Source organism: Salvelinus sp. IW2-2015, linkage group LG15, assembly GCF_002910315.2.
Source record: "Salvelinus sp. IW2-2015 linkage group LG15, ASM291031v2, whole genome shotgun sequence".
Lineage (NCBI taxonomy): Eukaryota > Metazoa > Chordata > Actinopteri > Salmoniformes > Salmonidae > Salvelinus > Salvelinus sp. IW2-2015.
Genome location: NC_036855.1, coordinates 54,544,459 through 54,571,591, shown reverse-complemented (window position 1 = coordinate 54,571,591; position 27,133 = coordinate 54,544,459). Strand labels below are relative to the sequence as shown.

At 44.2% G+C, this 27,133-nt stretch overlaps 1 protein-coding gene across 1 annotated transcript in view; it reads left to right on the top strand.

Moving 5' to 3' along the window:
• LOC111974179 (T-cell immunomodulatory protein-like) overlaps positions 1-27,133 on the top strand; it is a 126,410-nt gene that overhangs the window by 22,730 nt on the left and 76,547 nt on the right. The window contains exons 7-10 of the mRNA XM_024001815.2: positions 996-1,054; positions 6,012-6,093; positions 11,091-11,185; positions 22,038-22,210. Of these exons, the coding sequence (XP_023857583.2) occupies positions 996-1,054; positions 6,012-6,093; positions 11,091-11,185; positions 22,038-22,210 (409 nt within the window). The remainder of the gene's footprint in view (positions 1-995; positions 1,055-6,011; positions 6,094-11,090; positions 11,186-22,037; positions 22,211-27,133) is intronic.

The following is a 27,133-nucleotide window of genomic DNA, read 5'->3' as shown; positions in this document are numbered from 1 at the left end:
TGTAAGGTCTACTACACCTGTTGTGTTCGGCGCACGTGACAAATAAACTTTGATTTGATTTGAAGAAGGAAATAAATTCCACAAATGTACTTTTAACAAGGCACACCTGTTAATTGCAATGCATTCCAGGTGACTGCCTCATGAAACTGGTTGAGAGAATGCCAAGTGTGCAAAGCTGTCATCAAGGCAAAGGGTGGCTACTTTAAAGAATCTCAAATATAAAATATATTTAGATTTGTTTAACACTTTTTTTTGGTTACTACATGATTCCATATGTGTTATTTCATAGTTTTGATCTCTTCACTATTATTTTACAATGTATTTAGTAGTAAAAATAAAGAAAAACCCTTGAATGAGTAGGTATGTCCAAACTTTTGACTGGTACTGTATATTATGTAAGAAAAGAAAACACTTTACTTTTCATCATGCTCCCATCTCTCTCTCTGGCCATTGGGCCTACTAGTCTCACACTGTGAACTGAAGTGTGATTGGACAGTACAATGCAGGAGAAACAGACTAGCTGAACACAGTAGAGAATAATCAATTTGATGAACAGCACTGCACGGTCAGAAACCAACTAATTCAGTGGCCTTGTGGTTAGTGTGAGTGTCCGCCCTGAGATTGGAAGGTTGGGAGTTTGATCCCCGGCTGAGTCATACCACATACTGTAAAAATGGGACCCGATRCGTCTCTGCTTGGCACTCAGATAGACTAGCATCCTCTCCAGGGGGTGTACGTGTAGATCAATCGGACTCACGCTGCTCCCATCAACCATTCCGGCTCCACAAGCAAATCTACTTAACTTTTATTTACTGCACAGTCYAGGGTTGCTATAGCTTCTGTATCTATACTGTTGGCTTCTGTTCTCTATTGTACACCTCTGTGAAAAACACTGTATGCCTCAGACGGTTCCATTTGTCTCTTGTTTTCTTCGGTTCTGCTACGGAAATGGCTCCCAGTGATTGATAGCATATTTTCTCTCATTCTATTTTCAGATTTGTTCCTCACAACCCAAGATGACAATGGTCTTGGCTTCGAGACGTGGATTAATAAGGTACGACACAATCACATTTGTCTTTTATGTTGACTCTGTCTACAATTGACAATCTCTACTCAGTGAAAACATGGGTAGAGTTTTTAGTTGGGGCGGCAGGTAGCCTAGCGTTGGGCCAGTAACCGAAAGGCCGCTAGTTCAAAACCCCAAGCAGACTCGGTAAAAAATATCCCGACGTGCCCTTGAGCAAGGCACTTAATCATAATTGCTTCTTAAAGTCGCTTGGTATAAGAGGGTCTTCTAAATGACACATGTAAATGTAGTTGTTTCTCTCACAGCACAGTCATTTCAGAGATACTTTATTTTTGGTAGATTTTATTCGGCCCTTCCGCTGTTGTGGTAGTTTGAATTCTGCAAGTGCACTGGTACAGTCAMTTCAGGTTTCTTCGGGGTATTTAAAATTCAGGATGCGGAGGCTCACAAAGCACAAGCAGGGCACCCGCCTGTTGTGAAGAAGAAGGGGGAAGGAAGGGTTGAGGTTGCAGGGATATGAAAAATGTGACTGAGGAAGGAGGGCAAAATGGATGAAAATGGGGGGCAGGGGAGAAAAATATACTTTCTTTGGTGTAGTACTGTAGATGGACAATGTTCACCTCCTGCTGAGTTTGACCTCTCCAATGCTGCCACTGGTCTGTCTTTGAGCTGGAGGGAACCAATCTGACAGTGCTTTAATAATCTATTTTTACGGACGTAATCTCCACGGGCCGTGCTGCTTTGCATCAGCCTGTAGGGACACTGCACAGTGCACCAGCCAAAGACCGACAGTACAGCAGGGAATACTTGGGTTGGTGATTAAAAGCAGGGGTGTGTTCACCAATCGTTAATCCCATCTGATTCATCCAGCCAGTTTACCCGTTCCTGTTGGTGTTCTTCTTTTTGTTTCTATGACTTATTTTGGGAGGAAGAGGAGTTTGYTTTTGGGGTTGATGATAGAATGCACCAGTGATTGGTGGCAACAAAGTTATTGAAGTTTGTCCATGATTTAATTCACCAACGTAACACATGCACACACTCTGTGACAGACACAACCAGGGACTCATTTTCTGGTTTCCTCTGTGTAAGACCCCAGTAATCCCTGGCTGCCGCCTTTACTGGGTGGGCTTTCATTTAACAGCCACAGGTCACGGGCCAGTGCTTTCGCCCATTTCAACACTTCATTTTAATGACTTTTTTCTTTCTGAAGACTCTCTGGGCATCCTTCTGCTCATCTCTCTGATTATGCAAGAACAGCCTTTGTTTGTGGAGAATACAAAGGCAGAGGGGATGCTTTTCATTGGCTAATGCAAAGCTGTGGACAACCCATTTACTTTAATACCTGATATGATCTGTCAATTCACCAGCTGAAGGAGCCGTTCCTGCTAAACAAACATGCAGGGAAAGCATTAGCTGTTTGATACTTTGATTAGTTTTCTCAGTWGTCGCAGTAAAGTGAATTTGAAAAGTGCATCGTTGCATGAGACACACCAAATGCGCTCTGTGTAAACAGACCCTGCTGCCGTAGTCTGCGGATCTTCACACTTCAATCAGCTCTCCTCACTCAATCAGAAAGGCAACACAACAGATTTAATCACGAACGGCTACCGTGCCTCAAATCAGTAGGCCACCACCAGTCAATCACAAAGACTTAGATCTCCCCTACTATACTCTAGAGATGGTTAACACGTTCCTGACTGTATCGTATTATATTTATATTGTTTTGTTGGTTTTTACCTCCTCTTTCTCCCCAATTTTGATCTTGTCTTATCGCMGCAACTCCCCAAAGGCGATGGTCGAGTCATGCATCCTCAGAAACATGACCTGCCAAACCGCGATTCTTAACACCCGCCCYRTTAACCCGGAAGCCTGCCGCACCAATGTYTCGGAGGAAACACCATTCAACTGATAACCGGTGTCAGCCTGCAGGTGCACGGCCCGCCACAAGGAGTCGCTAGTGTGATGAGCCAAGTAAAAGCCCCTGTGGCCAAACCCTCCCCTAACCTGGACGACGCTGGGCCTATTGTGCGCCGCCCTATGGGACTCCAGATCACGGCCGGTTGTGACACATCCCAGGAACAAACCCGGGTCTGTAGTGACYCCTCTAGCACGGCGATGCAGTGCATTAGAACGCTGCGCCACTCGGGAAGCCCCTGTGTGTGTGATTTTTAAAACTCCCAATCAGATGGGCACCGTGAGGTAATCACACAACTCGATCTTCTTGTTTTTAAAACACGCCCGCAATTGGTCCAGCAACTGTTCTCCACGAGTTAGTCACACACACACACACACACACACACACGCACATACGCACATGGACACACTCAATCAAAACACACTCAGTCAGAGCATCGCCATGTGTTTAGAACAGATTTAACCATCCAGATGTCTGTGTTCTCCAAACGCACCATCATAGGTGCTCCATGAGTCAACCCCAGACTCAATCAGATGATCACCGTGTAACGTAACACAGACCCAATCAGCCGAGCCACACTGCGGAGCGGTGRGTCCTGCCATGCCGTAGCTGCTTGGTAGGTGGGTACTGACTGACGGACAGAGAGAGGCGTGATGGATGGGCAGGTCTGGGATCACACACTTTGACAAAACCGYCGGGAGACGCTCACATGCTCGCTCAGTCTGAAAAGCTGCTTACTTTTTGTCTGACTGCCAGGTAATAAATAAGCACAAGCATAAAGGAAGAGCAGTGAACAAATGGGATGTTTTTTTTCTGTTTTCTCGCTGAAACTATTCTCAGATGTCATAAATCACTAATGGGTCGCTCGGCAGGCCTCTGCTCTCCTACCGGGCCGGGCCACATCTGCTGCTCCAGAAGGGAGAAGGAGATAAGGAGAGGAAGAGTTTTACAGCCCCCRAATATCTCCCCCTTTTCTGTTTTTGTGCCAAATACACGATTCATTATGCCACATCATGTAGAGTCACGGAGTAGGGAGGGAAGTCCTGCTGCATTCACATGATGGTTTCAAAACTAAAGCAACTCCTGTTTGAGAAAAGTATTTGACGTTATCTTTTTGGGACCTCACATTCTAAGGCAGGGGTGGGCAACTCCAGTCCTCGAGGGCCTGATTGGTGTCATACTTTTTCTCCATCCCTAGCAAACACAGCTGATTAATCAAATTGCATTCTAAATTGACGATCATGATTAGGTTATTAATGGAGTCAGGTGTGTTAGCTGGGGCTGGGCCAAAACTGTGACACCAATCAGGCCCTCGAGGACTGGAATTGCCCACCCCTGTTCTAAGGTAACGGGGCATATGTTTGGGTTGCAAGAAGCCGGCAGAACCTACAACTGAGCCGTGTGTATCCCAGCCTGCTAGTGTGTTTCTATATGTAGCTAGCTGCATGGTTCTTGGGTGCAGCGTGTTCCCTCTGGCTGGAGTGTAAAGGCCAGAGGGTCTTCTACGTGGTAWCAGGAGAGTGCTCTCTGGGGCCTTGCGTCAGGATCCACTGAGAGCTCTGTGTTCATGAATGTCACTGTGTTGGTCACTGGACACCAGTCCCCCAAAAGGCCTAGTCTAATAAGAACACAGACACGTGCTGACACTTCTGCCATATTTATATACGGTAAACAGAAACCATTTGTATAGAGAGACTATTCCAGCTTGAATCTCAAAGCTCAGCCATCAAGATTTATATTAGAGTGTATCACATATAGTCAACTCTGAAATTATTGATACCCTTTTATAAAGATGAGAAAAAAATACTGTATAAAATAATAATACAAACACTGATCTCAGTCTCCGGACTTAAACCAATTGAAAACCTGCGGTTTGAATTGAAGAGGGCAGTGAGTTTATAAGCACAGACRGAAGGATATCAATGATCTGGAAATATTCGGTATGGRGCAATGGTCTAAGATCKCTTCCAAAGTGTTCTCCAATCTCATTTTTTAAAATGTATTACGGCTCAGTGCACTTATCATTGCAAGGGGAGGGTGCACAAAGTATTGAAAACATGGGGTGCCAATAATTTCAACACCTATCTTTTTGAGAGAGAGAAAAAAGATAACTTGTTTAAAAATATCTCTTCCTTTGAGCAATTGTATTAYAATAAAATAATATAATTTCTCAATTTGTTTTGCATACAATATACAGGGTAGGTCAGTATTTGAATTATARAGTCATTTTTGCTCCTCTTTTTATCAAGGGTGTCAATAATTTCAGACCCCACTGTATCTAGCTGATCATGAGCTCATTTCTCCAACAAACAGTCATTCAGTGATGACCATGACTCCCATTGAGCTCAAGGCCCTCTCCATCACTCTAGAAATAATCTGCTAACAGATTGGCATTGACACAARTCCATCTCTAAGATTATCCTAAAATAGCCCTGAAGCCCATGTCTCCTCACCACTAAATCTATGTGTAATCTCTCGCAGACTATTTATTATCTCTCGATGTCTGCTGTGCTAACAACTGATGTTGGCAGTGAGGTGACAACTGGAGGTTGTTTTGTTAGGATTGTAGGCTGCAGTTTGGCCGTTGTGCCGTTCGTTACATGTGGGTCTTTTTTTTTTTCTCTCTCTCTCTTGGCATTCAAGACCAAAGCGCTGTCTGTTCCTTTGTCTGACTCTTAGCATGACTGCTAACTGCATGGAGCTCCTGTAGTTCAGCACACCACTGAGCTGAAATCAATTCAAACGTCAGGCTGATCATGCCTGCTCCTTCCCTGCTGTTGCCCTCGCTGCACTTTTCTACTGGTCCCCTGTCACCCGCTGTGTCCCCTGTCACCCGCTGTGTCCCCTGTCACACACTGTGTCCCCTGTCACCTACTCTGCCTGCCCACTCAATTAAAGCAGCCCCTGACTAATGGTTGGTCAAAGGACCATGCTATTTGTCCTTTCACTCACTCATTCAGTTTTGAAATGTACAGTAGCCTACTGTATCTACTCTGGCAACTTGTGTTTTTGTATATCTCAAAGGAAAAATCATTCTGCGTTTAATCTGAACTTTACTTTTTCTTTCAGGATGGGAACTTTACCAAAACCCAGCCTGGACGTATACCAGAAAATGTCAAGAAAGTTGGCCAGTCTTGTTTTGCCGACTTTGGTGAGTTTTCTCATTCGGTCTTTTAAACTCCCAGTTCCATCATTGCTCTTTTGCAGTGCCAGGAATTGTTGGTGTCTGTCTTCAAAGGCCCCTAAACGTAACTGTCTGTGCTCTTCGGGGATGACATTTTCAAACAGCTCTGATCTAATAGGATTTCCCAGACAGAGAGAGCACAGAGTTTCCCAACATCTTATCTAGTTAGAACGTCTCATCTTTACTCCTTGTTCTGAAGTTTGTTGGCTTGGGTGTTGAAGTAAAATCTCAGMCCTAGTAAATGAGTTGTAATCTTAAAGTTGAAGTYGGTCCAAAACAAGGTGGCRGGACAACATTTTCAGAATTGATTTCTTGATCGACCACAGGGTTCTAATCTACTCCATATCATGAAGCATCATATCCACTTTAAGTAAACTATTTGTTGCATTTTTACTGGATGAAACACACACACAAACAAATATATACATACACATCATTGCCAATATCAATATTTTAACAGTCAGGGGTGTCATGAAATATTTAGAGTACAAATTTCCTCATCCCAAAATGCAAATGATTCATGAGCCCAGGGAAATACCAAGGGAAATTACCTATGTGGTTTTCTGTGTGTATTTAATTCTTTATTTCAGACGGACTTGGCCTTTATGTTCAAATCTCAAGCTTATCTGAGCAAACAAGAACTTTTCACTTTTTCAATCTTTTTTTGTTTGTTGTAAATCTTCTTTTCACTTTGTTACTATGGAAATGTCACTTCAAGCTGTTACCATGGTGAGGAAGGTTAAGCGGAGGTGCTCAAAGACCTAAAGATTCAGAGGGATAGATCTTGTCAACGCTTTTACACTTTCAGGCTCTGGAGGTGAATAAGGATCAACTGGAATGTGTTTTGCTTTTGCCGCTGTTTGTGACACTACACGTGGCCTGGGATTAAACATATGAATAAATGAAATACAAATATAGGACAAAACACATCACGACAAGAGGCAACACTACATAAAGAGAGACCTACGACGACAACATAGCATGGCAGKAACACATGACAAAGCAGCATGGTGGCAACACAACATGACAACAACATGGTAGCAACACAACATGGCAGCAGCACAACATGGTAGCAGCACAAAACAGGGTCCAAACATTATTGGGCACAGACAACAGCACAAAGGGCAAGAAGATAGAGACAACAATACATCACGCAAAGCAGCCACAACTGTCAGTAAGAGTGTCCATGATTGAGTCTTTGAATGAAGAGATGGAGATAAAACTGTCCGGTTTGAGTGTTTTGTTGCAACTCATTCCAGTCACTAGCTGCAGCGAACTGAAAAGACGAGCGACCCAGGGATGTGTGTGCTTTGGGGACCTTTAACAGAATGTGACTGGCAGAACAGGTGTTGTATGTGGAGGATGAGGGCTGCAGTAGATCTCTCAGATAGGGGGGATTGAGGCCTAAGAGGGTTTTATAAATAAGCATCAACCAGTGGGTCTTGCAACGGGTATACAGAGATGACCAGTTTACAGAGGAGTATAGAGTGCAGTGATGTGTCCTATAAGGAGCATTGGTGGCAAATCTGATGGCCGAATGGTAAAGAACATCTAGCCGCTCGAGAGCACCCTTACCTGCTGATCTATAAATTACGTCTTCGTAATCTAGCATGGGTAGGATGGTCATCTGAATCAGGGTTAGTTTGGCAGCTGGGGTGAAAGAGGAGCAATTACGATAGAGGAAACCAAGTCTAGATTTAACTTTATCCTGCAGCTTTGATATGTGCTGAGAGAAGGACAGTGTACCGTCTAGCCATACTCCCAAGTACTTGTATGAGGTGACTATCTCAAGCTCTAATCCCTCAGAGGTAGTAATCACACCTGTGGGGAGAGGGGCATTCTTCTTACCAAACCACATGACCTTTGTTTTGGAGGTTAAGGGCAGAGAACTTGTTGGATACTAAGAAAGCTTTGTTGTAGAGCGTTTAACACAACATCTGGGGAGGGACCAGCTGAGTATCGGTGTCACATGTGCAGGTGTTACTGTTTAAATGTAAAAGGATGACTAATGAATCAAGACGGACTGACCATTCATTGTATGAAACACAAGGAGTGTTGATGTTGGAGCTCCCAATTACTGCACGTTGCCCTCTCATTACCTTCTATTAACCACTTCAATTCAATTGTTTTGTCCATCCTTTTCTTTTTCTGCGCTTGTTTGCACTTGAAAAGGTTCTCCCACACCATACACACACACACACACATGCATACATTTGCTCGTCTCTGCCAGTAAAGTAACGAATCAGAGGTGAGGTTGCTGCTGACTGACTATTAGATCGATGGAGCACAATGTGGCGCTCTGGCCAGCTTTAGAAGAGATTGTCTTTGACATGGCAGGACCTAGGGAGGGGATGGAATATCCAATACTGACAGACACATACACCCTCACCCAAACACAGTGCAGGGAGAAATATGCTCAATTGTAGCAGAGGAGCGATTTCTTGATTTCTTGGTAGGCCCTCCACCAGTCACCAAGTGCATCATGATGCTAACGTGGCCCCTGTCACTGCATCAAGCCAGGTAGGCACGAGCACCGGGAGCAAAGGCCAGCACACGCCTGCAACGAGTTTAAAGAGCTTAATTGCACTGATCTTCAAAGCACGTTGTCCTTGATTTCACTTTTGTTCCCTGGGAGCCTTTGGTGCCGATTTTGAATATCAGCACCTAATTAAATATGTATATATATATATATATATATATATATATATATATTGGATTCAGCGTACCTGTTCTGTGGAGATGGGGGGGATATGACCTCCGGGAGAGGAATGAAAGAGGAGACTGGGTGCTTCAAAGACTCAAATGATTTCAATGTGCGAGAAATAAAAAGGAAAAAAGGGCACAGAAAAGCTGGATGTGTGCAGATAGAACAGAGACCGAGGGAGATGGAGCTGGGAGAGGGAGGAATAGAGGGTGGGAGCTGGGAGAGGGAGGACTAGAGAGAGGGAGATGGGAAAGCGAGGAGCGTGACGCGTCTGCTTGATTCGGAGTGGGAATTATTCTGATCACACTCCAAGCTTTCAATTTTCGCCTACACCTCAGTGATAGATGGCGGATACAGGAGTGAKCTTCCTCCTAAACCGCTTCTGTAACATACACACTCACTGCATCATCAACAATTCATCCATAACATGAATCTATGAGCTTTCAAATAGTGATAAAGGTAATATAATGTTGGGCTGTTTCCATTTTACATCCACATGSATACACATTCATWGTGTGGTTTTTCAGTATTACCAATTCTAAAATGAGCCTTTCTTCCAAAGACTAGTTAGACAGGTGTGTCAAACTCATTCCATGGAGGGCCTGCAGTTCCCCCCCCCCCCCCCCACCCCTTTTAGTTAAGACCTAGACAACCATGTGAGGGGAGTTCCTTGCTAATTAGTGACCTTTCATTAATCGATCAAGTACAAGGGTGAGGCGTAACCCGCAGACACTCGGCCTTCCGTGGGATGAGTTTGACACGTGCGCCAGAATGACTCGGTTAGAATGTCTGTTGAAGTAAGCCGCGGGTTGACGGCTGCATCCGCTGGTGCAACACTTCCGTCACACTATAGCCACGCCACCGTAGTCTTAATGCGTGCACGACATACGCCAGACAAAACATTCCCATCTGCCTTATCGTAGCTGTAATTGCATTTCTCAAAGCGACAGCGCCCAATGCATAATTCATCGACGGAGACTGCACAGCTAAGGACGCCGGGAAGAGTTGACTGCTAATGCAGTTAGAGGAATTACGTTGATGACATGATGATTTGTGTTGTTTTCTTTTCTCTCCCGAGCTGAAGTGGCTCATGTACTAGCGTACATCTGAGGTGACGTTTTAAAAACCTGAACGCTACCCGGAGGATTTCCTCTCCTCCATTAGTGTCTTAACAGTGACAGCTCTGTGGTAGAACTACAGTGGTCCGTGTGCCGAGTGACAGCTCTGTGGTGACTGTAGTTCTACCACAGTGACAGCTCTGTGGTAGAACTACAGTGGTCCGTGTGCCGAGAGTCTTCTCAGGTAATGCTTTTTGAATATGTATGGGGTATTTGTGATGCACCCTTGATTTTTCTTCTTCTTCCTGCCTCTCCCAGGCATTGTTTTGTTGTTCATCTCTTCTGGTGTGATATTTCTCTGATGTTCTCGTGGTACACTTCATCTTCTCTGTCTCTTTTTGAGAGCGGTGTTGTAGAGGCAAAATAGTGACACATGTTATTCTTGGCTTTCGGATTGGGATCAGTGTCATGGTAAGAAAGTCTGAAATAGTTAATGGTTGTCGTCAAGGATAACACCTCATACATAGTTTTCTCTTTAATCGACGCGCACCGACACACATACAACTTTTCACATTCACACACACACACAGACAGAGAGAGCCTCCTTAGCCCTACCCAGGTCTGGTTGCATGGCAGGGTCCAGATAAGATTACAGACTTGGGGGTTGTAATGTGTCTGGCTGCAGGCTGGTTCCCTGGGCCAGGGGGATACAGGAGGTGTGGATGAGTGGAGAGTGTGTAATCTCTGGGTTTCTCTGCAGGCCCGGCCTCTGATTTGCATTGTTATTGGTCCTGTGTCGTATCCTATGAATGCCAATGGGGGTGTCACCAGGCACTGCAGTTTCCCTCTCTCCCTTTCTTCTCTTCCTCCTATCTCTCTATCTGAATAGTAATGTGGTTCATCAGTGGGAGCCAGTGCCACCCTACTGGTCTGACAGTAAACATCAGTGGATGATAACACAGAATAAAGAATGACAAGCTCGCTCCGATTGTGAAACTACTGTATTAGTCTCCATCATTTACCTTTTACCTCACTCACTCTCTCCCCACCTGCCATCTCTCTRTCTCTCTTTCCTCGGTGCTCTGATTGAATGTTTTTACTCTTACCTCCGCTGTTCTGTCTCTGTTCATTTCAGTTTCTCCCCATCATCCTGCTTTTTTTGTTGCTCCTTGTTTTATTCATGTCTTTCTTTTTCCTCCCAGATGGAGATGGGTTCCAGGACCACCTTCTCCCAGTGTGTCTGGACGATGCATGCCACAGGAGTGCCATCTACCTTTCTAAGCCCGGGGAACCTGAGGTACAGTACTCCCCCCATTGAAACCTGACAAGAGACCTCGAATCCTGCTTCATCCTTCAACTAAACTAGCCCTGCCCTCGTCCTTTACAGGTTGCCATTTTGAGTGTCCGTTTTTTTTTCTTCTCCCAGGCATGAGCCTCTTGGTCGTGCTGTAAACACCAGCTTTCCTTTACGAGAGCTGCTAAGTGACACAGCCAATACCTGCACCACCTCTGTCTGACTCCCCGTCTCTTAGTCTCAGAACCACTCTCCCTCATAATTACTCCCCTTATCCAGGAGATCGACAGCACACACTCATAAGTGGCAGGACTACAATAGAGAAAATGAGTTCATAGCCACTCKGAGACTAATGAGGGTCTTGCAGAGAAGATAAGTCAGCACTGCTTTCYTATTTTCCCCCACAAACGTCTGCTTTTGTATGCCTGTCACAGACAATTATGATTTGAGCAGGGGGAGACTGAGGGAGTGAAGACTGAGGGAGAAGGAAATGAGAAGGATGGCAGAACATATGTTGGCTTTTGTTTGGTTGTCATACTGTTCAGTTCTTTACTGTCAGAGATGAGGAGTCGGGAAAGTTTTCCGTAGGTGATTCCATTAGCTATCCTCTAGCTTTCATCTAGCTATCCTCTAGCTTGCCACTTCTACCTTCACTCACTCTCTCATCATCTTCTCCACTTTCTATATATACTGTATGTCGCTCTCCATCTTTCTCTCATCTCCCTCCACCTGTTCTTCTTTTTGTCTCTCTTTCTCTCGTGGACTGGCCCAGTGGGGTGGGGAGCACCACTGAGTCCCTGCTCGTTTTCTCTCAGCTAGCCTGTGTAGCTCCCTCTGACCGCAGGCCACGAGACATGATTGGATTAGAAGCTTGGTAGGAGGAGATGCTCTGTTCAATCAGTGTCTGGGATCTTTGTCTTTGTAGGTACGTGTTCCTGCAGGTGTGTATGCTTCTGTACAGATGTGCATGCTTCTGTACAGATGTGCAGGAACATTCCCGCCGCTTTCTCTCCCACACTGATTGAGACCATTTGATCTCGCGGTGTGTTATTTTCATCGCGCTAATCCGCTGCTCATTGACAGCGTAAACATGTAGCTTCACACTCATTACTGTTTACAGAGGCTATTCATTATATTCACTCACACTGCATGTGTACACGCCCTCTGAATATGAGCATAGCACACTGGGTCTCATTGAATTGCTGCATGAGAAGGGATAGGCTATTTTCTCCTATAGGTGGAACTCCATACATCTACCTACCATATCCATCCAGACCTWTACCAATCCACCCCATATCCATGAAGTATTAGTATCTCTCTTGTGYGTGTAGGTTTAATTTCACCCAGCCCTCTGTGTCCGTGGTRGGGGGAGGAGTCGGTGTCCCCGCTCTGACAGGATACAGAAATMTTAATGGAGCCTATATCCAGCCGTTCCTCCAGAGACGGGGATCCGTGGCCCGGGAGGCGGCCTAGGATTTGATTGTCCCTTAATCGGCGTGCCGGGAGGAAAGCCCATCCATAAAACATGGAGAGGGGAACGGCGGATTGTCTGAGGGGGCATGAGTAAGCGCCATGGGATGTGCAAGGAATTCCAATGCAGAGAGGGGTGGGTACATGGGTTGGCCCGTACATCTCCACCTCCCTTCCTTCTCCCGGCACCACACTGTTATTCATTTCATTTTCATGTACTGCATAACCAACGCTTTGTCCCGGTGTTTGACAGTATCTGGAGCTGGTCGGATTGTTTCTTTGTATTTCTTTTTGGGAGGAAGATAAATAATATTTATGTTCCTGCTGCCTGATTTGTTATTACGTTGCCTTCTCAGCATTCTGCTGTGCTGCTGGCACCATTACAGCATGGGGACACTGTCCTGAATAGAAGAGTTAGTCGAGCCGTGTTAGTGTGTGTGTGTGTGTGTGTGTGCCGTTAGGTAGCCTACGTCTTCTTGATCCATTTGGATGGCCAGTCAATCATCTGAAGACTCAGGGCGTGAGTGGGAACAGACAGTTGAGTTGAATCCCAGCCAAGCCCCCGTCACCTGATGCATAGGAGAGTGGAACAGGACATGGCCATTATCTCCACCCCACCGATTTAATATACACTGCCAAGTTTCCACTGTGAACGAGTCAGGCCATCAGCCTGTGACAGCCGGACACAGGGCACGGTAGCACCAGGTGCCATCCACAGATACCCTCTGTCTTTGTGACATGCTGACATGTGGGTGTAGTCTGTCACCAGCTTTGTCATCAGCTCTGCCTCCCCACTCTCGCTCTCTTTTGGTCTCAGGGACACCTGTTCAATGTTTCTTTYTTCATCACAGGACAATGAAATACACCCTCTCTCTCTCTTTCTTTTCTTTGCTCTTCCTCATCAGCACCTCTTGCATTTCCCCTATGTTAACTTTTTTTCACATTTGTGTTAGAAGGCATTTTATTTTGGCCTCAATTGTTAAAAATGTGTAACATCCTCTGCATCTCTAAATCTATCAGGAGAAAAATGTGACATGCGATATTTATAAATRTATCCTAGATTACATACATCATGTAAGTAAGGGCTAAACGCCGACGTTCTGTCATTAATTCCAAGGTAATTGATCCTTGGAATTAATGGACGACGGGATAGCGGAGTCCTTCCGTGGAGTTGATTTTTCCAAGGTAATGCACAGAGCGGAGGCGTTTTTCCCGCTTATACAGTACCACATATTCCAAAGAAAACAATACTGAAGCACACATTTACTGGTATAGAATAGAAATGACATGTTTATATTTTCATTTTGATAAGTACATTCAACTTTTATCKTCCCAACAAACCTGGTTGCCAGAGACGTGCCCCAGTTGTTCGTTTATTCGGTTGKCATGATAGCTGGCAACGTTCTTATCCCTTGCTTGCTAGCTAGCCAACTATAGCTAGCACAGGCACGTCAAACAGTGCAGACAGAATAACAGAATAGCAGCATTTGCATTTGATTAAACTGTTTTCCAGTGGCATTTATTTGGATACATCCATAACAATGAGCTGATGATTCGCGATTCCACCTGGCATCGAAAGGTTGCTCTCTTCTCAGGACTGTTCATTACAGTAGAGATCACGTTGCAAATGAAACACMAGGCTAAAAGCTAGCTAAATCGTTTGTTGCTAGCAAATCTGCCAATATAACAGAATTCAACAATACCAGTTGCTGAAAACAGCTGGTCAAACTATACTGAACAAAAATATAAACGCATCCATTTCAAATATTTTACTGAGTTACAGTTCATATCAGTCAATTCAAATACATTCATTAGGCCCTAATCTATGGATTTCACATGACTGGGCAGGGGTACAGCCATGGGTGGGCCTTGGAGGGCATAGGCACACCCACTGGGGAGCCAGGCCCAGCCAATCAAAATTAGTTTTCCCCCACAAAAGGGCTTTATTGCAGACAGAAATACTGTTCAGAAGGGATTATCGTGACAAAGGAGAAATGCTCACTAACAGAGATGTAAACAAATTTGTGCAGAAAATCAGCAACACTGCAAAATGCTGGGAAAACAAAGTAATAACAAAATAAGCTTTTTGTGCATATGGAAAATATCTAGGATTTTTTTTTATTCCAGCTCAGACCAACACTACATGTTACATTTATATTTTGGTTCAGTGTAGAAACGTGGGAGGATATGACAGCATAGTGCCACTTGCGTGATGACCGCAGCATTGAGGACATTTACATGCACAGTAATAATTCGATATTAAACTGTTTTATGGCAGTAGGAAGATTATGCAATAGTCATATAAACACCTTACTCTGTTTATCTTAATCGGCGTAAAGTCAAACTCGAAGTAAGCATACGCCGACTAAAACACCTGTTTTTCTGAGAAATCTTTAGAATTATTAGCACAGGTAAGACCTTATTCTGCGTTCCAGTGGTGTATTTGATCTGCGCATGTGCTATCAGCCTAGCAACCCTCCCTCTTTAGCGCTAGTGATGTGAGTTCGGAACAACTGAACGTATACTTCTTAGAAGTAGTTTCCACATTCAAATGTTATGTCCTTACCTCACAAACAGATATGCTTAACAAAAAGAACATGGTCACTGTGGTAGAGCGTTTATTTTGATTGGCAATTGTCTGTGTTTATCAGAGTGCCATCAGTGAGCCTGATTTCACATGTGTCCATGTAACGTTAAACATGATTATTTGGGAAATTGTTCTTCTTGCAAAGCATGTAAACGTTTTAATCGAACTATTGCATTAATCTGATTATACACAATATTCACATTATTGTGTGCATGTAACCGTACTCATTGATGTACCGTACTCACCATGTTAGGTCATCAGATGCTGCAAAAAATCTGTCTGCTAAAACAAATGATTCCTAGTTAGCGAAGTACGTTTTTCCTCGTTGGACCTGCGTTTAGAATGTGTCCAATTTTGGTTTGTGTGGTTGTTGATTTGACTTTCTGTAACATGGTAACAAGTACGGTCTGCACGGTGCAGTGCTTTAGAACGGTAAAAAAGGCGCTTATTGTTGGAACTACTTCAATGTGTCTTTTCCAACTGTCCCATATATCTGGTTTTAATGCTAACTCTAAAATTCKCTTTTAACCAATCAGAAAGGAGTATTCAACAATACTGTGGTATGAATCATGATAATAGGCTGCTCTCCATGGGAATTGAAAGAACAAAACAGATGCAGTCTTGTGAATGAACTGGAATGGCTTTGCAGTGATGATGTGATGAGCGATATAGTTTTTCCTTTGCGGATCATAAAGCAGGGAGTTCATTAGATGCATGTTTTTTATGTCCACGGCGACGTCTGTGTTCTCTATGGATATAATGGCACCTCGTCTGCCGTTCCCCGCGGCTTCTGACATTTTAATTTCTTGGCCTAATGAACCGTCGCTGCCGCGGTGGCGAATCGATAGGAGGGAAGCTGCTAACACTGTAGCTTTAGTAAACAATGTGTTGACGAGAACGGTGTGTATGTGCTGCGRTCTATGCTGAGATTTCTCTGGGATTGATAAAATGACATTTGTATGCCTGCCGCTTCCKTCTCTCACCATCAAATGTTGAGAATTACCTTGGAGGAGAAAACACCGTCATAGTTTTCCCGATTTAATAAGATCGTCTATTTTCGTCCCTGCARTGTCACCTCTTCCAGTGATATATGTTAAATCCATTGACCTTTTGATCCAATGAATTTCAGAATTTAAGTGAAATGTTTAGGGCACCCTATAAAAATAGAAAACTTGGTCACCTCTCTGAATGATTACACACATATCAAGAAGTAGTGTTTCACAACTTCATTTAAACGATAACGTGGGATTGCATGTTAGGCTTCATGCTCACCTCATTATTAAAATGTGCTTGGCTTCTCTGCTCTCTGCCTGACCTTCAAATGATCTCAAGGTTTTGTGACCTTAAGAGTCTACTAATGCAGGCCTTGCTGACTCCACCACTCGTATTACCTGGGTAATCGCCTCATGCATGATCTCCCTCTTCCACACACTGCACCTGRTGTAAAATAATAATACCGATGCCATCAACATGCACTCAATGTGTTCCGTCTCCTATTTTACTTTGCAACGTTTACTTTGCCCACATCTGCTGTAAGGTGGCGTCTGTCCCTTGCTCCTCTTTGGGTGTTAGCCTAGATTGAGGATGTCTCGTCGGCCTGATGTTTATAAAAACACAGTGACACCCTTTTGAGTCATTGTTGTGATGTATGTGATAGTCACACACTTCCTGATATGCGCAATATTTGCTGATTTTAGTAAATTAATTCTAAACATCCCAAACTGTTGTTAATGCTGTATATGGGAAAAGTATCTGTTTGTGGGGACGTTACAATCTTTTTGCTTGAGTGACACAAAAAGGGTAAATACATGGTTGGAGTGTTGCTCCTAATGACCAGGAAACAATAATAATAGTAATAATAATAGCAACAATATTTTTTAAGTATATGGAAATTCCCTGACAGAGTCAGTTAATTACTGAGAGGCTGGTTGTCTAGGATGACACTGTGATTGCCTCGCCTTTTCTGGTTCCCGCTTGATTAATCTATGGGTTGATTCTCTGCGTTCTGCTCAGACTGATTAACTCAATCAGGAGCGGTGAGGATCGGGAGACGCAAGGAGAATACCTTATGTGTGTTTTTATAACATTCCGTCGGCTCAAACCGGACCTAGATCTCTCCCCTCCAAACATCTGCAGCAAAAATGTACAATTCCTCATCTCCACCYTCACATCTCTCCTCTCCTCTGCTCCTCCTGTCATTCACGGTACAGACGAGAGCATGTGATGTGCCTTTTTAAATGGGCCTGATGCGAAGAAGTGGTCTTTACCTTGAAGACCAGAACATGTCTTTTTATATACATGTTAGCTTGTGGGTACCTGTCTGAGTAAGAGAACATGAATCCCTCTCCAACTGAAAGATGGACACAGTGTAAAACTAGGCACAAGCTCCTCTGTGTGTCTATGTATAAACCTGAGACACTGAAATGGAGGCTGACTGGAAGTGGAGGGCCTAGAGACTGACTCATGGGAATGAAGATGGAGCCATGATCCAGCAGGGGTAATGAAGGATGATTGTCTCCATCCATCAGAGGAGCACTCCACTCAGCCACTGCTATCCCACTGCCCCTCCCTTCRCTCCAACATGCAGCATAAATCTACTTTCTCTTCTAGGAGGGATCAGACCTACGGCAGAGTAGCAGAGAGAGCTCTCTGTAAAGACACTGGGACAATGGCCGCACTTCTCCTGTCAAATCCAGCACCTCCAACCCTCCCTGTTTCCCCCAGTCAGTCACGCCTCTATAGGCAGCTCTGGAGCAGTTACAGCAGGCTTCAGCTCAGCAGACTGCCTTGCCACTGGGAGGCTCAGTCAGTCCTCCTGTTGGTATTCTGAACACATCCTCTCTCTCCCTCTCTTCCCCTCCTTCTCTCTCTCCCTCTCTTCCCCTCCTCTCTCTCTCTCCTCCTCCTCTCAAAATGGCATTAGAAAGGAAACAGAAAGCAGGACTCATCAAGCCACTGGCCTGGAATATGATTTGTTGTATACATCTTTAACAATCTATTGGGATTGTTGTGCAGGAAAGTATGTTAGTCTGGTATGCTGGCTGCCAGCCTGGTAGGGATGGTTTGGGTTTGTTCAGCTCCTAGAGTCACCCACTGCCTCACAGAACTTCTGACTGGCTGGTACCCAGGCTGCCTGGCAGCTCCTTACGGTTATTTATKAACTTTGTCTGGATGTCTTCCATTGAAAAAGTGTCTGAAATCCCTTTAGTCAACGTACTCTTCTCTCTCTCTCTCGCTCTCTCTATTGCTTGTTCTCTCTCTCTCTGTATTTCTTTCTCCATCACCCCTCTCATAATTATATATATATAGAAATCAATGGGGARCATTTGCATGTACAGTAGAAAGCGTTGAGGTCTAATGAACCAAGGAAAGTGTCAGTCAGCACAATGCTGATGATAGACTTCTGCTCCCCTATGTAGACCAGCTGTGAGTAGAGCTGATGGTGAAGCAGCACTCCTAGCCAAGATGCKGAGAAGTTCCTCTTTTTATTATCAGACTCAACTGTTGAGGATCCACTTACCAGTGACCCAGCGTAATCCATTTTGTGAAACACTTGAGTGATGCAAGGTTGTCTGCGCACTGCTGTGTCCAATGGTGAGCTTCATCCCAAGTTGTCATTAGCATAGTTTCTGTTTGTTTGGTTCTAAGTGGCAMTTAAGCTCTAAAATTTGTTGTGTTTTCAGAGTACTTTTGGGAGCACTTATAGAAGTGAGAGACTGGGTGTGCATGCGTGCCCACAAATMTTCTATAGGATTGAGGTCAGGGCTTTGTGATGGCCACTCCAACACCTTGACTTTGTTGTCCTTAAGCCATTTTTCCACAACTTTGGAAGTATGCTTGGGGTCATTGTCCATTTGGAAGACCCATTTGCGACCAAGCTTTCACTTCCTGACTGATGTCTTGAGATGTTGCTTCAATATATCCACATAATTTCCCTTCCTCATGATGCCATCTATTTTGTGAAGTGCAGCAGTCCCTCCTGCAGCGAAGCATCCCCACAACATGAGTGGCTGCCACCCCCGTGCTTCACAATTGGGATGGTGTTCTTCGGCTTGCAAGCCTCCCCTTTTTTCCTCCAAACATAACGATGGTCATTATGGCCAAACGTCCATTTTTATTTCATCAGGCCAGAGGACATTTCTCGAAAAAAGTATATCTTTGTCCCCATGTGCAGTTGCAAACTGTAGTCTGGCTTTTTTATGCCGGTTTTGGAGCAGTGGCTTCTTCCTTGCTGAGCGCCTTTCAGGTTATGTTGATATAGGACTCGTTTTACTGTGGATAGAGATACTTTTGTACCTGTTTCCTCCAGCATCTTCACAAGGTCCATTGTTGTTGTTCTGGGATTGATTTGCACTTTTCGCACCAAGGTACGTTAATCTCTAGGAGACAGAACGCGTCTCCTTCCTGAGTGGTATGACGGCTGTTTGTACAATGAACGTGGTACCTTCAGGCGTTTGGAAATGCTCCCAAGGATTAACCAGACTTGTGGAGGTCTACAATTTGGCTGATTTCTTTTGATTTTCCCATGATGTCAAGCAAAGAGGCACTGAGTTTGAAGGTAGGCCTTGAAATACATCCACAGGTACACCTCCAATTGACTCAAATTATGTCAATAGCCTATCAGAAGCTCTAAAGCCATGACATAATTTTCTGGAATTTCCAAGCTGTTTAAAGGCACAGTCAACTTAGTGTATGTAAACTTCTGACCCACTGGAATTGTGATACAGTAAATTATAAGTGAAATAATCTGTCTGTAAACAATTGTTGGAAAAATTACTTGTGACTTGCAAAAACTATAGTTTGTTAACAAGAAATTTGTGGAGTGTTTGAAAAACGAGTTTTAATGACTCCAACCGAAGTGTATGTAAACTTCCAACTTTAACTGTATTTACATAGCTGTTCCAGTTATAACTATTACTGTATTTAGATAATCGTAGCCAATCATTAAACCATCATTAAAACCAGTCAGTATTCATCACACATATGATGAATGATCATTAAACTTCGTAATGACCGGTCATTATTAGCAGTTAATCTCACTCAAAGGAAGTCGTCATTTAAGCTCAGTAACCGCCTGTCGTTCTTCCAAACACCCATAACCTTTCACATATAACTTTAAATAATGTGAATTATCATTGTCGGCAGTCCCCGTGAAAGGGAGGAGGCCTATCGACCTCTGCAGCCAATGACGCATCACTTCGATTAACTCCCCGCCCAGGCCTGATAAAGACATGGTTCTGAGCTCGGCTCAGTGGGACTTCAATCACCTGGGTGGGATTGTTTGAATGGCTTTCTGGCCAAGAGCCCTAAGATGGAGATGCCATTTCACCTCCAGTACCTTGCACAAATTGTACATAGCTCATACACATACTCCCAATTGTTTCACCCACACTGTCCAGACAAAAACACTTACCTCTCCCACGCACCCTCATCCCTAACACATTCCCTGCCGGTGCAGCCATACTGTACATATCACACCGTCTTCCCCTGCCCTATCATGTAGCGGCACCACGTCAACAGGGTTATACATCAGAGCCTATGTGGTACTGATTCATCAAAGGAGCACCGGCCGTCCAGCACTGAGGTCTATCCCCAGTAAATACTCACACAAGACTATACACTTTCCTCTGAGAGACTTTCTTATGGCCTCAACTCTCTCCTCTCTTGCTGCTCGTTTTCTCTGTCTGTAAATATGTTGCCTGTGTMTATGTATTCAGAGAGGGAGAACAGCCATATTAGCAGACATTACCGCTACCTTCATGGCGGTTCCTCTGGCGGATATAATGTGCAGAGATGCACCTGGTTTTTCCCGTTTTAACATTCATGAATATTTAAACCCACAGCATCTGCATTCCCGCCTCCCCAGTGCTTCCAATAATAGGTGGGCCTTGTGGAGAGGAAAACAGAGAGGCGTTCAGCTGCATGAAGAATAGCTCCTATCCCCGCTGCCCTCTCTTTTTAAAGCTCTTTGTGTAGTTCTCGTATTCACACCCGTCTATTCAGTAACGGTTACTAATGATGGTATCTGAGGATGTCGCTCTGTGAGACTGGCCATTTTTAGCGGGGGATGCAACACTATTAGGGAATCTTACTTGGATTTTATTCACTATTCGTTATGTGTTCAATGACTAATTAAATATGTTTTTTTTTTTTTTGCCATTTAGCAGGTGCCTTATCCTTAGCGACGTACAGTAGTGAGTGCATACATTTTCGTGAATATAATGAATTTACCCACAGTAGTTAGTACGATTTTTTGTGWTGAACATCAGTCACTGTCAGAGAGAGAGGTCCCCAGGGTTTATTGACTACTCAGTTGAGCTGTCAAGGGTGGAATATGTCTTGTTAGAGCTATGCAGGGGAGGGCGGGGGCGAGTATCTCTATCAATATATATTCTCTTTCACTGCAATATTTATCATGGTATGGTATAATCAGGGGAGGTCAAGGATAGGCCACACAGTCATAGTGGGTTTCACAGAGATAGATATAATTTCTGCAGCTCTTTTCAAATACAAAATATGGTCTGATGGGAAATGACTGTTTTATTGCTGTGAACGGGAAGGAAGAAATTCCCTCTGCCCTAGCACTTGTTTCTATCTTTTGACTTGTAGCATTAATGTCAGTAATTCAGCAACCCTACTGAAACCGCTCTCACCGCGATGTCATTTCTGCTAAATACACCAGCTGTTAATAATAGTCAATGTTGTTTCATTTTCTTTTCGCTCCGAGTCTCATTTCGGTGTAGTATACTGTATCATCAATGAGCTGAACCAGCGTCATTATTTTCTCTCCTGTTGCAGTGGGTGCCAGTCCTGACCGATTTCCAGAGGAGGGAGACTCTCTGGGGCTTTGTGCCCCCCCAGACCACCCCTCCTGCTGGGGAGCTCCACAACCCCATCACCCTGCACCTGGGAGACTACAACATGGATGGCTTCCCTGATGCCCTGGTCATCCTGCGCAACACCAGTGGGAGGTGAGTGGCACACTGACCCATAGGAAAAATGTATTGGGGATTAGGGGAGAGGTCTCATGCTGGGTCAGATTAGGCTCTGTTCGAGAAGAATACATTGGTAATCGCCATGACTTTCAATGATCTATTTTGTGTTCACTGACCCGCAATGCTTTTTGGATTAGATTAGTTTGCATGAAGTATGATTTGTACGTTGAAGGCCTATATTATGTGTCAATATCCATGTAAAACATGTAATTCTAACCTTGCATGGCTTTCGATTTAAATAGATTAGATGGATGAATTTTCAGTGATGAAGTGAAAGCCCCAGGTCACACTTCAGCGTGGGGACATGACAGATAAGAGCCAAAGTTAGCAGCAGTCTTTAAAACACTCCTGACCTTGGGATGAGGTGGCACGGTCAGAGAGGACAGACAGCAGGAAAAGGGTGTGTGGATTATCAGCAGCCCGTAGATTGAGATAAGATATCAGTCAGGACAGGGCCAAAGCTATGCCTATATTCATGCCGATTGTTCTGTTCTATCTGTGTGACCTCATAATAGACAATGTTAAGACTGACATAGTTAAGAAGACGTGGAGCATTTCTGGGACATTTGTAACGCTTTATGTACACACGCTTGTGCGTGAAGCATACATACACGTACATGTGAACCTCGATTTCTGGCAGATGGTCAGTCGAATCTCCCCGGCAGCTTAACTTTTTCTCTTTGGGTCATCCTCATCCTGGGAGGTCCATTCTATCACACCAAGTCCTTGGAACCAAGCCATGGAACTTAATCACATATTAAGCTCTGACCCAACCATCATACATGACCAATCCAGGGTGATAGTTTAAAACCAGATCAGGAACATGGACAGAAGATGGCTGTGGTGATTGATAATGATTCTCCTGTCAATAATTATAAACCATGTTTATGGTGTGTAGTGTAAATACCATCAYAACAGATGGTCCGGTTTCATCCCAAGACCCGGGCATGGCCTGTAATTGCGACATTGTGTAGATCTAGCCTACATTTTCATACATCTTGTAGTTCGGTTGTAATTGTCTGCAGTTGAGTGTACTCTGTGCTCGAACAGACTCTGCTTACCAAATGTTTGGCCAGTTTAATGTGCCTCCCACTCTCACACTTTTTTTGTTGTTGTCTCTCTTCTATTCTTTCTCTCCCATTCGCTTGTTATTTATAGCTGGGTTTTGGATGAAAATCCTGCCTGCCCACACACTTCCTATCTTTACAGAATGAATGTGTATTTGAATTTTAAGATGGGCAGTGAAAACCATTCACTGAGCCCAAAAAGCCTTGTGTTTCAGGGAAAACAAGCAATGTGTCGTGTTGGGAACTGGAAGTCAAAACAAACAAGCTCCTATGTAACGAGGAATAGGGCAAAAAGTTGCACCGTTCTCGTCTCTGCAGACTGGCTGTGATGAATGCTAATAGCTGCTCGGGGGCTCGTTTGATGCSTCATGGCACACAGTGTTTAAGCACGGCAGTCTCCAGCCTATTTCCTGCCAAAGAGATTGACATTTGACCTTTTCAAATAGTATAATCATGTTTTAATTTAATGAGCAGAGCCATCAGTTGATGCCAGAGCCATCAGCTTCAGGCTTTTATTGACTCGTATGAGGAGGTGTCAATGGGATCGAGGAGGTCGAAAAATATGCGTTTCAGGCCGTTAGCAGTTGAAGATTCATTGTTGATTCATTAGTTTAGAGGTAAAAATATACTGAACAAAAATAGAAACGCAACAATTTCAAAGATTTGACTGATTTACAGTTCATATAAGGAAATCAGTCAATTGAAATAAATAAATTACYCCCTAATCTATGGATTTCACATGACTGGGAATACAGATATGCATTTGTTGGTCACAGATAGCTTTAAAAATAGTTAGGGGCGTGGATCAGAAAACCAGTCAGTATCTGGTGTGACCACCGTTTGCCTCATGCAGCGCGACACATCTCCTTCACATAGAGTTGATCAGGCTGTTGATTGTGGCCTGTGTAATGTTGTCCCACTGGTCTTCAATGGCTGTGCAAATTGCTGTATATTYGCAGGAACTGGAACACGCTGTCCAGACCATCCCKAACATGCTCAATTGGTGACATATCTGGTGAGTATGCAGGCCATGGATAGAACTGGGACATGTTCAGCTTCCAGTAATTGTGTGCAGATTCTTGCGACATGGGCCGTGCATTATCATGCTGAAACCTGAGGCGATGGCGTCGGATGAATGGCACAACAATGGGCTTTAGGATCTCGTCACGGTATCTCTCTGCATTCAAATTGCCATCAATAAAATGCAATTGTGTTCTTTGTCTGTAGCTTATGCCTGCCCATTACATAACCCCACTGCCACTCGGTTCACTTGTTCACAACGTTGACATCAGCAAACCACTCGCCCACACGACGCCATACACAGTGTCGGTTGTGAGGCCGGTTAGACGTACTGCCAAATTTTCTYAAACGACGTTGGAGGCAGCTTACGGTAGAGAAAAGAACATTCAATTCTCTGGCAACGGCTCTTGTGGACATTCCTGCAGTCAGCAGGGTCTTATATTTCAGCTCATGAAACATGAGACCAACACATTACATGTTGCGTTTTATATTTTTGTTCAGTATAACATGGTTCGTCATACTATAGTTTTTTTTATTCAGTGGTTGTTTGTGTCAGGTTCAATGGGAGTTGAGAGATATGGCAGATTTGGTAGTTTGGGTACCTCCTCTTTGGGCTCGCAGTATGGAGTGGTGCCTCTGCATCATACAATATGCACTTGATTACTTCATCACACTTCTCCCAGATGGAGGTTTCTGCTCTGCTGGCTGCACACAGTCACTCACTCTCTCACCCTCTGTTTCCAAGCACACACAAATACACACACACACGCACCCATTGTRTTATATTCCCCCCTGCTGCAACTGTCTCCAGCATTCTCTCAATCCCACTCACTCCAAACCTATCAAATTGAATATCATGGTGTTGGATCTTCGCTGATCTCATACYCTGAGTGTACAAAACATTAGGAACACCTGCTSTTTCCATGACATAGACCACGTGTCAAACTCATTCCACCGAGGGCCGAGTATCTGTGGGTTTTCTTTCCACCCTTGTACTTGATTGTCTCATTAAGGTCACTAATTAGTAAGGAACTCCCCTCACCTGGATGTTTAGGTCGTAATTGAAAGGAAAAAACTCAAACRTGCAGACACTCGGACCGCCGTGGAATGAGTTTGACACCCCTGACATAGACTAACCAGGTGAAAACTAGAATCCCTTATTGATGCCACTTGTTAAATCCACTTCAATCAGTGTAGATGAAGGGGAGGAGACAGGTTAAAGAAGGATTTTCAAGATTTGAGACATCGATTGTGTATGTGTGCTATTCCGAGGGTGAATGGGCAAGACAAAAGATTTAAGAGCCTTTGAKTGGGGTATGGCAATAGTTGCCAGGCGCACRYGTTTGTGTCAAGAARTGCACCGCTGTTGGGTTCAAACACAACAGTTTCCTGTGTGTCTCAATAATTCCATCTAGCCAGCTTGACACAGCTGTGGGAAGCATTGGAGTCAACATGGTCCWTCCCTGTGGAACGCTTTCGACACCTTTGTAAATTCCATGCCCCGATGAACTGAGGCTGTTCTGAGGGCAAAAGGAGGGATGCAACTCGATATTAGGAAGGTGTTCTTAATGTTTTGTACACTCATTGTATGTTGTGTATATCTCACACACCTCTTCAAAGCAAACCGCATGGATTCTATACCTCTCTGAGGATGGAGTAGTGCTCTAGTGTTTCAGTGGTTTAGTTAGTGGGACTGTGGCTGTCTGTATGAAGCATGGTGACTCCGGGGATGTTTGTCCCCAGAGCATCAGCACACATTTGACGGCTTGTTCAGGAGGAGAAAGAGTGGATGGCCTGCCCTTATACAGTGGGTCATAGCGTGTGTGTGTGTGTGTGTGTGTGTGTGTGTGTGTGTGTGTGTGTGTGTGTGTGTGTGTGTGTGTGTGTGTGTGTGTGTGTGTGTGTGTGTGTGTGTGTGTGTGTGTGTGTGTGTCCGTCTGTGTGTCCATGTGCGTGTGTACGTCTAGGGGGCTGTTCTCCTGCAGCACATGCTCTGACCTGGACATAACATGTTCTCCAGGGGAACTGTCAGAGGATGTTGGGCGGAGTTGCCAGGGATGGGAATAAGAATCTACTCTCAAAAGATTTTCTCCTACGTTGTTTCCCTGTCTTCATAGATGGACACACATTTTGTTTGTTCTTGTATGAACCAAGCAAGATGAGTGGTTCATTGCAACACTCCACAAACACACAAATGTAGCCCTACTTTTCCTGTACAGACACCAACAGAAGAGAGGCTTTCACCCATTTTACCAATTTAGCAGCTGACAAGCACATAATAACTCTGGGCGTTCAGAGGCTGTTGCAGACGGACAGTAATCAATATGTTCGAATGGAGCGGTCGGGATGCTGAGATCTATGGATGGACAGTGTAATGAGCCCCTTTCAGCTTGGTGTCCTTTCGCTGAAGAATAAGCACCAGTTAAAACACCTTCATATTTTTTTATCATAGAGCGTCCTGGAGAAAGACACGAATCCAGTGGTCTCTGAKAGCAGGAGCAGTCGAGCAATCTGAATATAAGCCAAGTGTATTTTCCATTCTTACGGTTAAGTTATTTAAGTGTTTTGCACTCTTGTATCCTCCTTATACAGTTTTCAACCAACAAAGTAGGGAAGTGCATGGTGCTCTGATCGAATCGGGCATTAGTCTACAGTCGTGGCCAAAAGTTTTGAGAATGACACAAATATTAATTTTCACAAAGTCTGCTGCCTCAGTTTGTATGATGGCAATTTGCATATACGCCAGAATGTTATGAAGAGGGATCAGATGAATTGCAATTAATTGCAAAGTCCCTCTTTGCCATGCAAATGA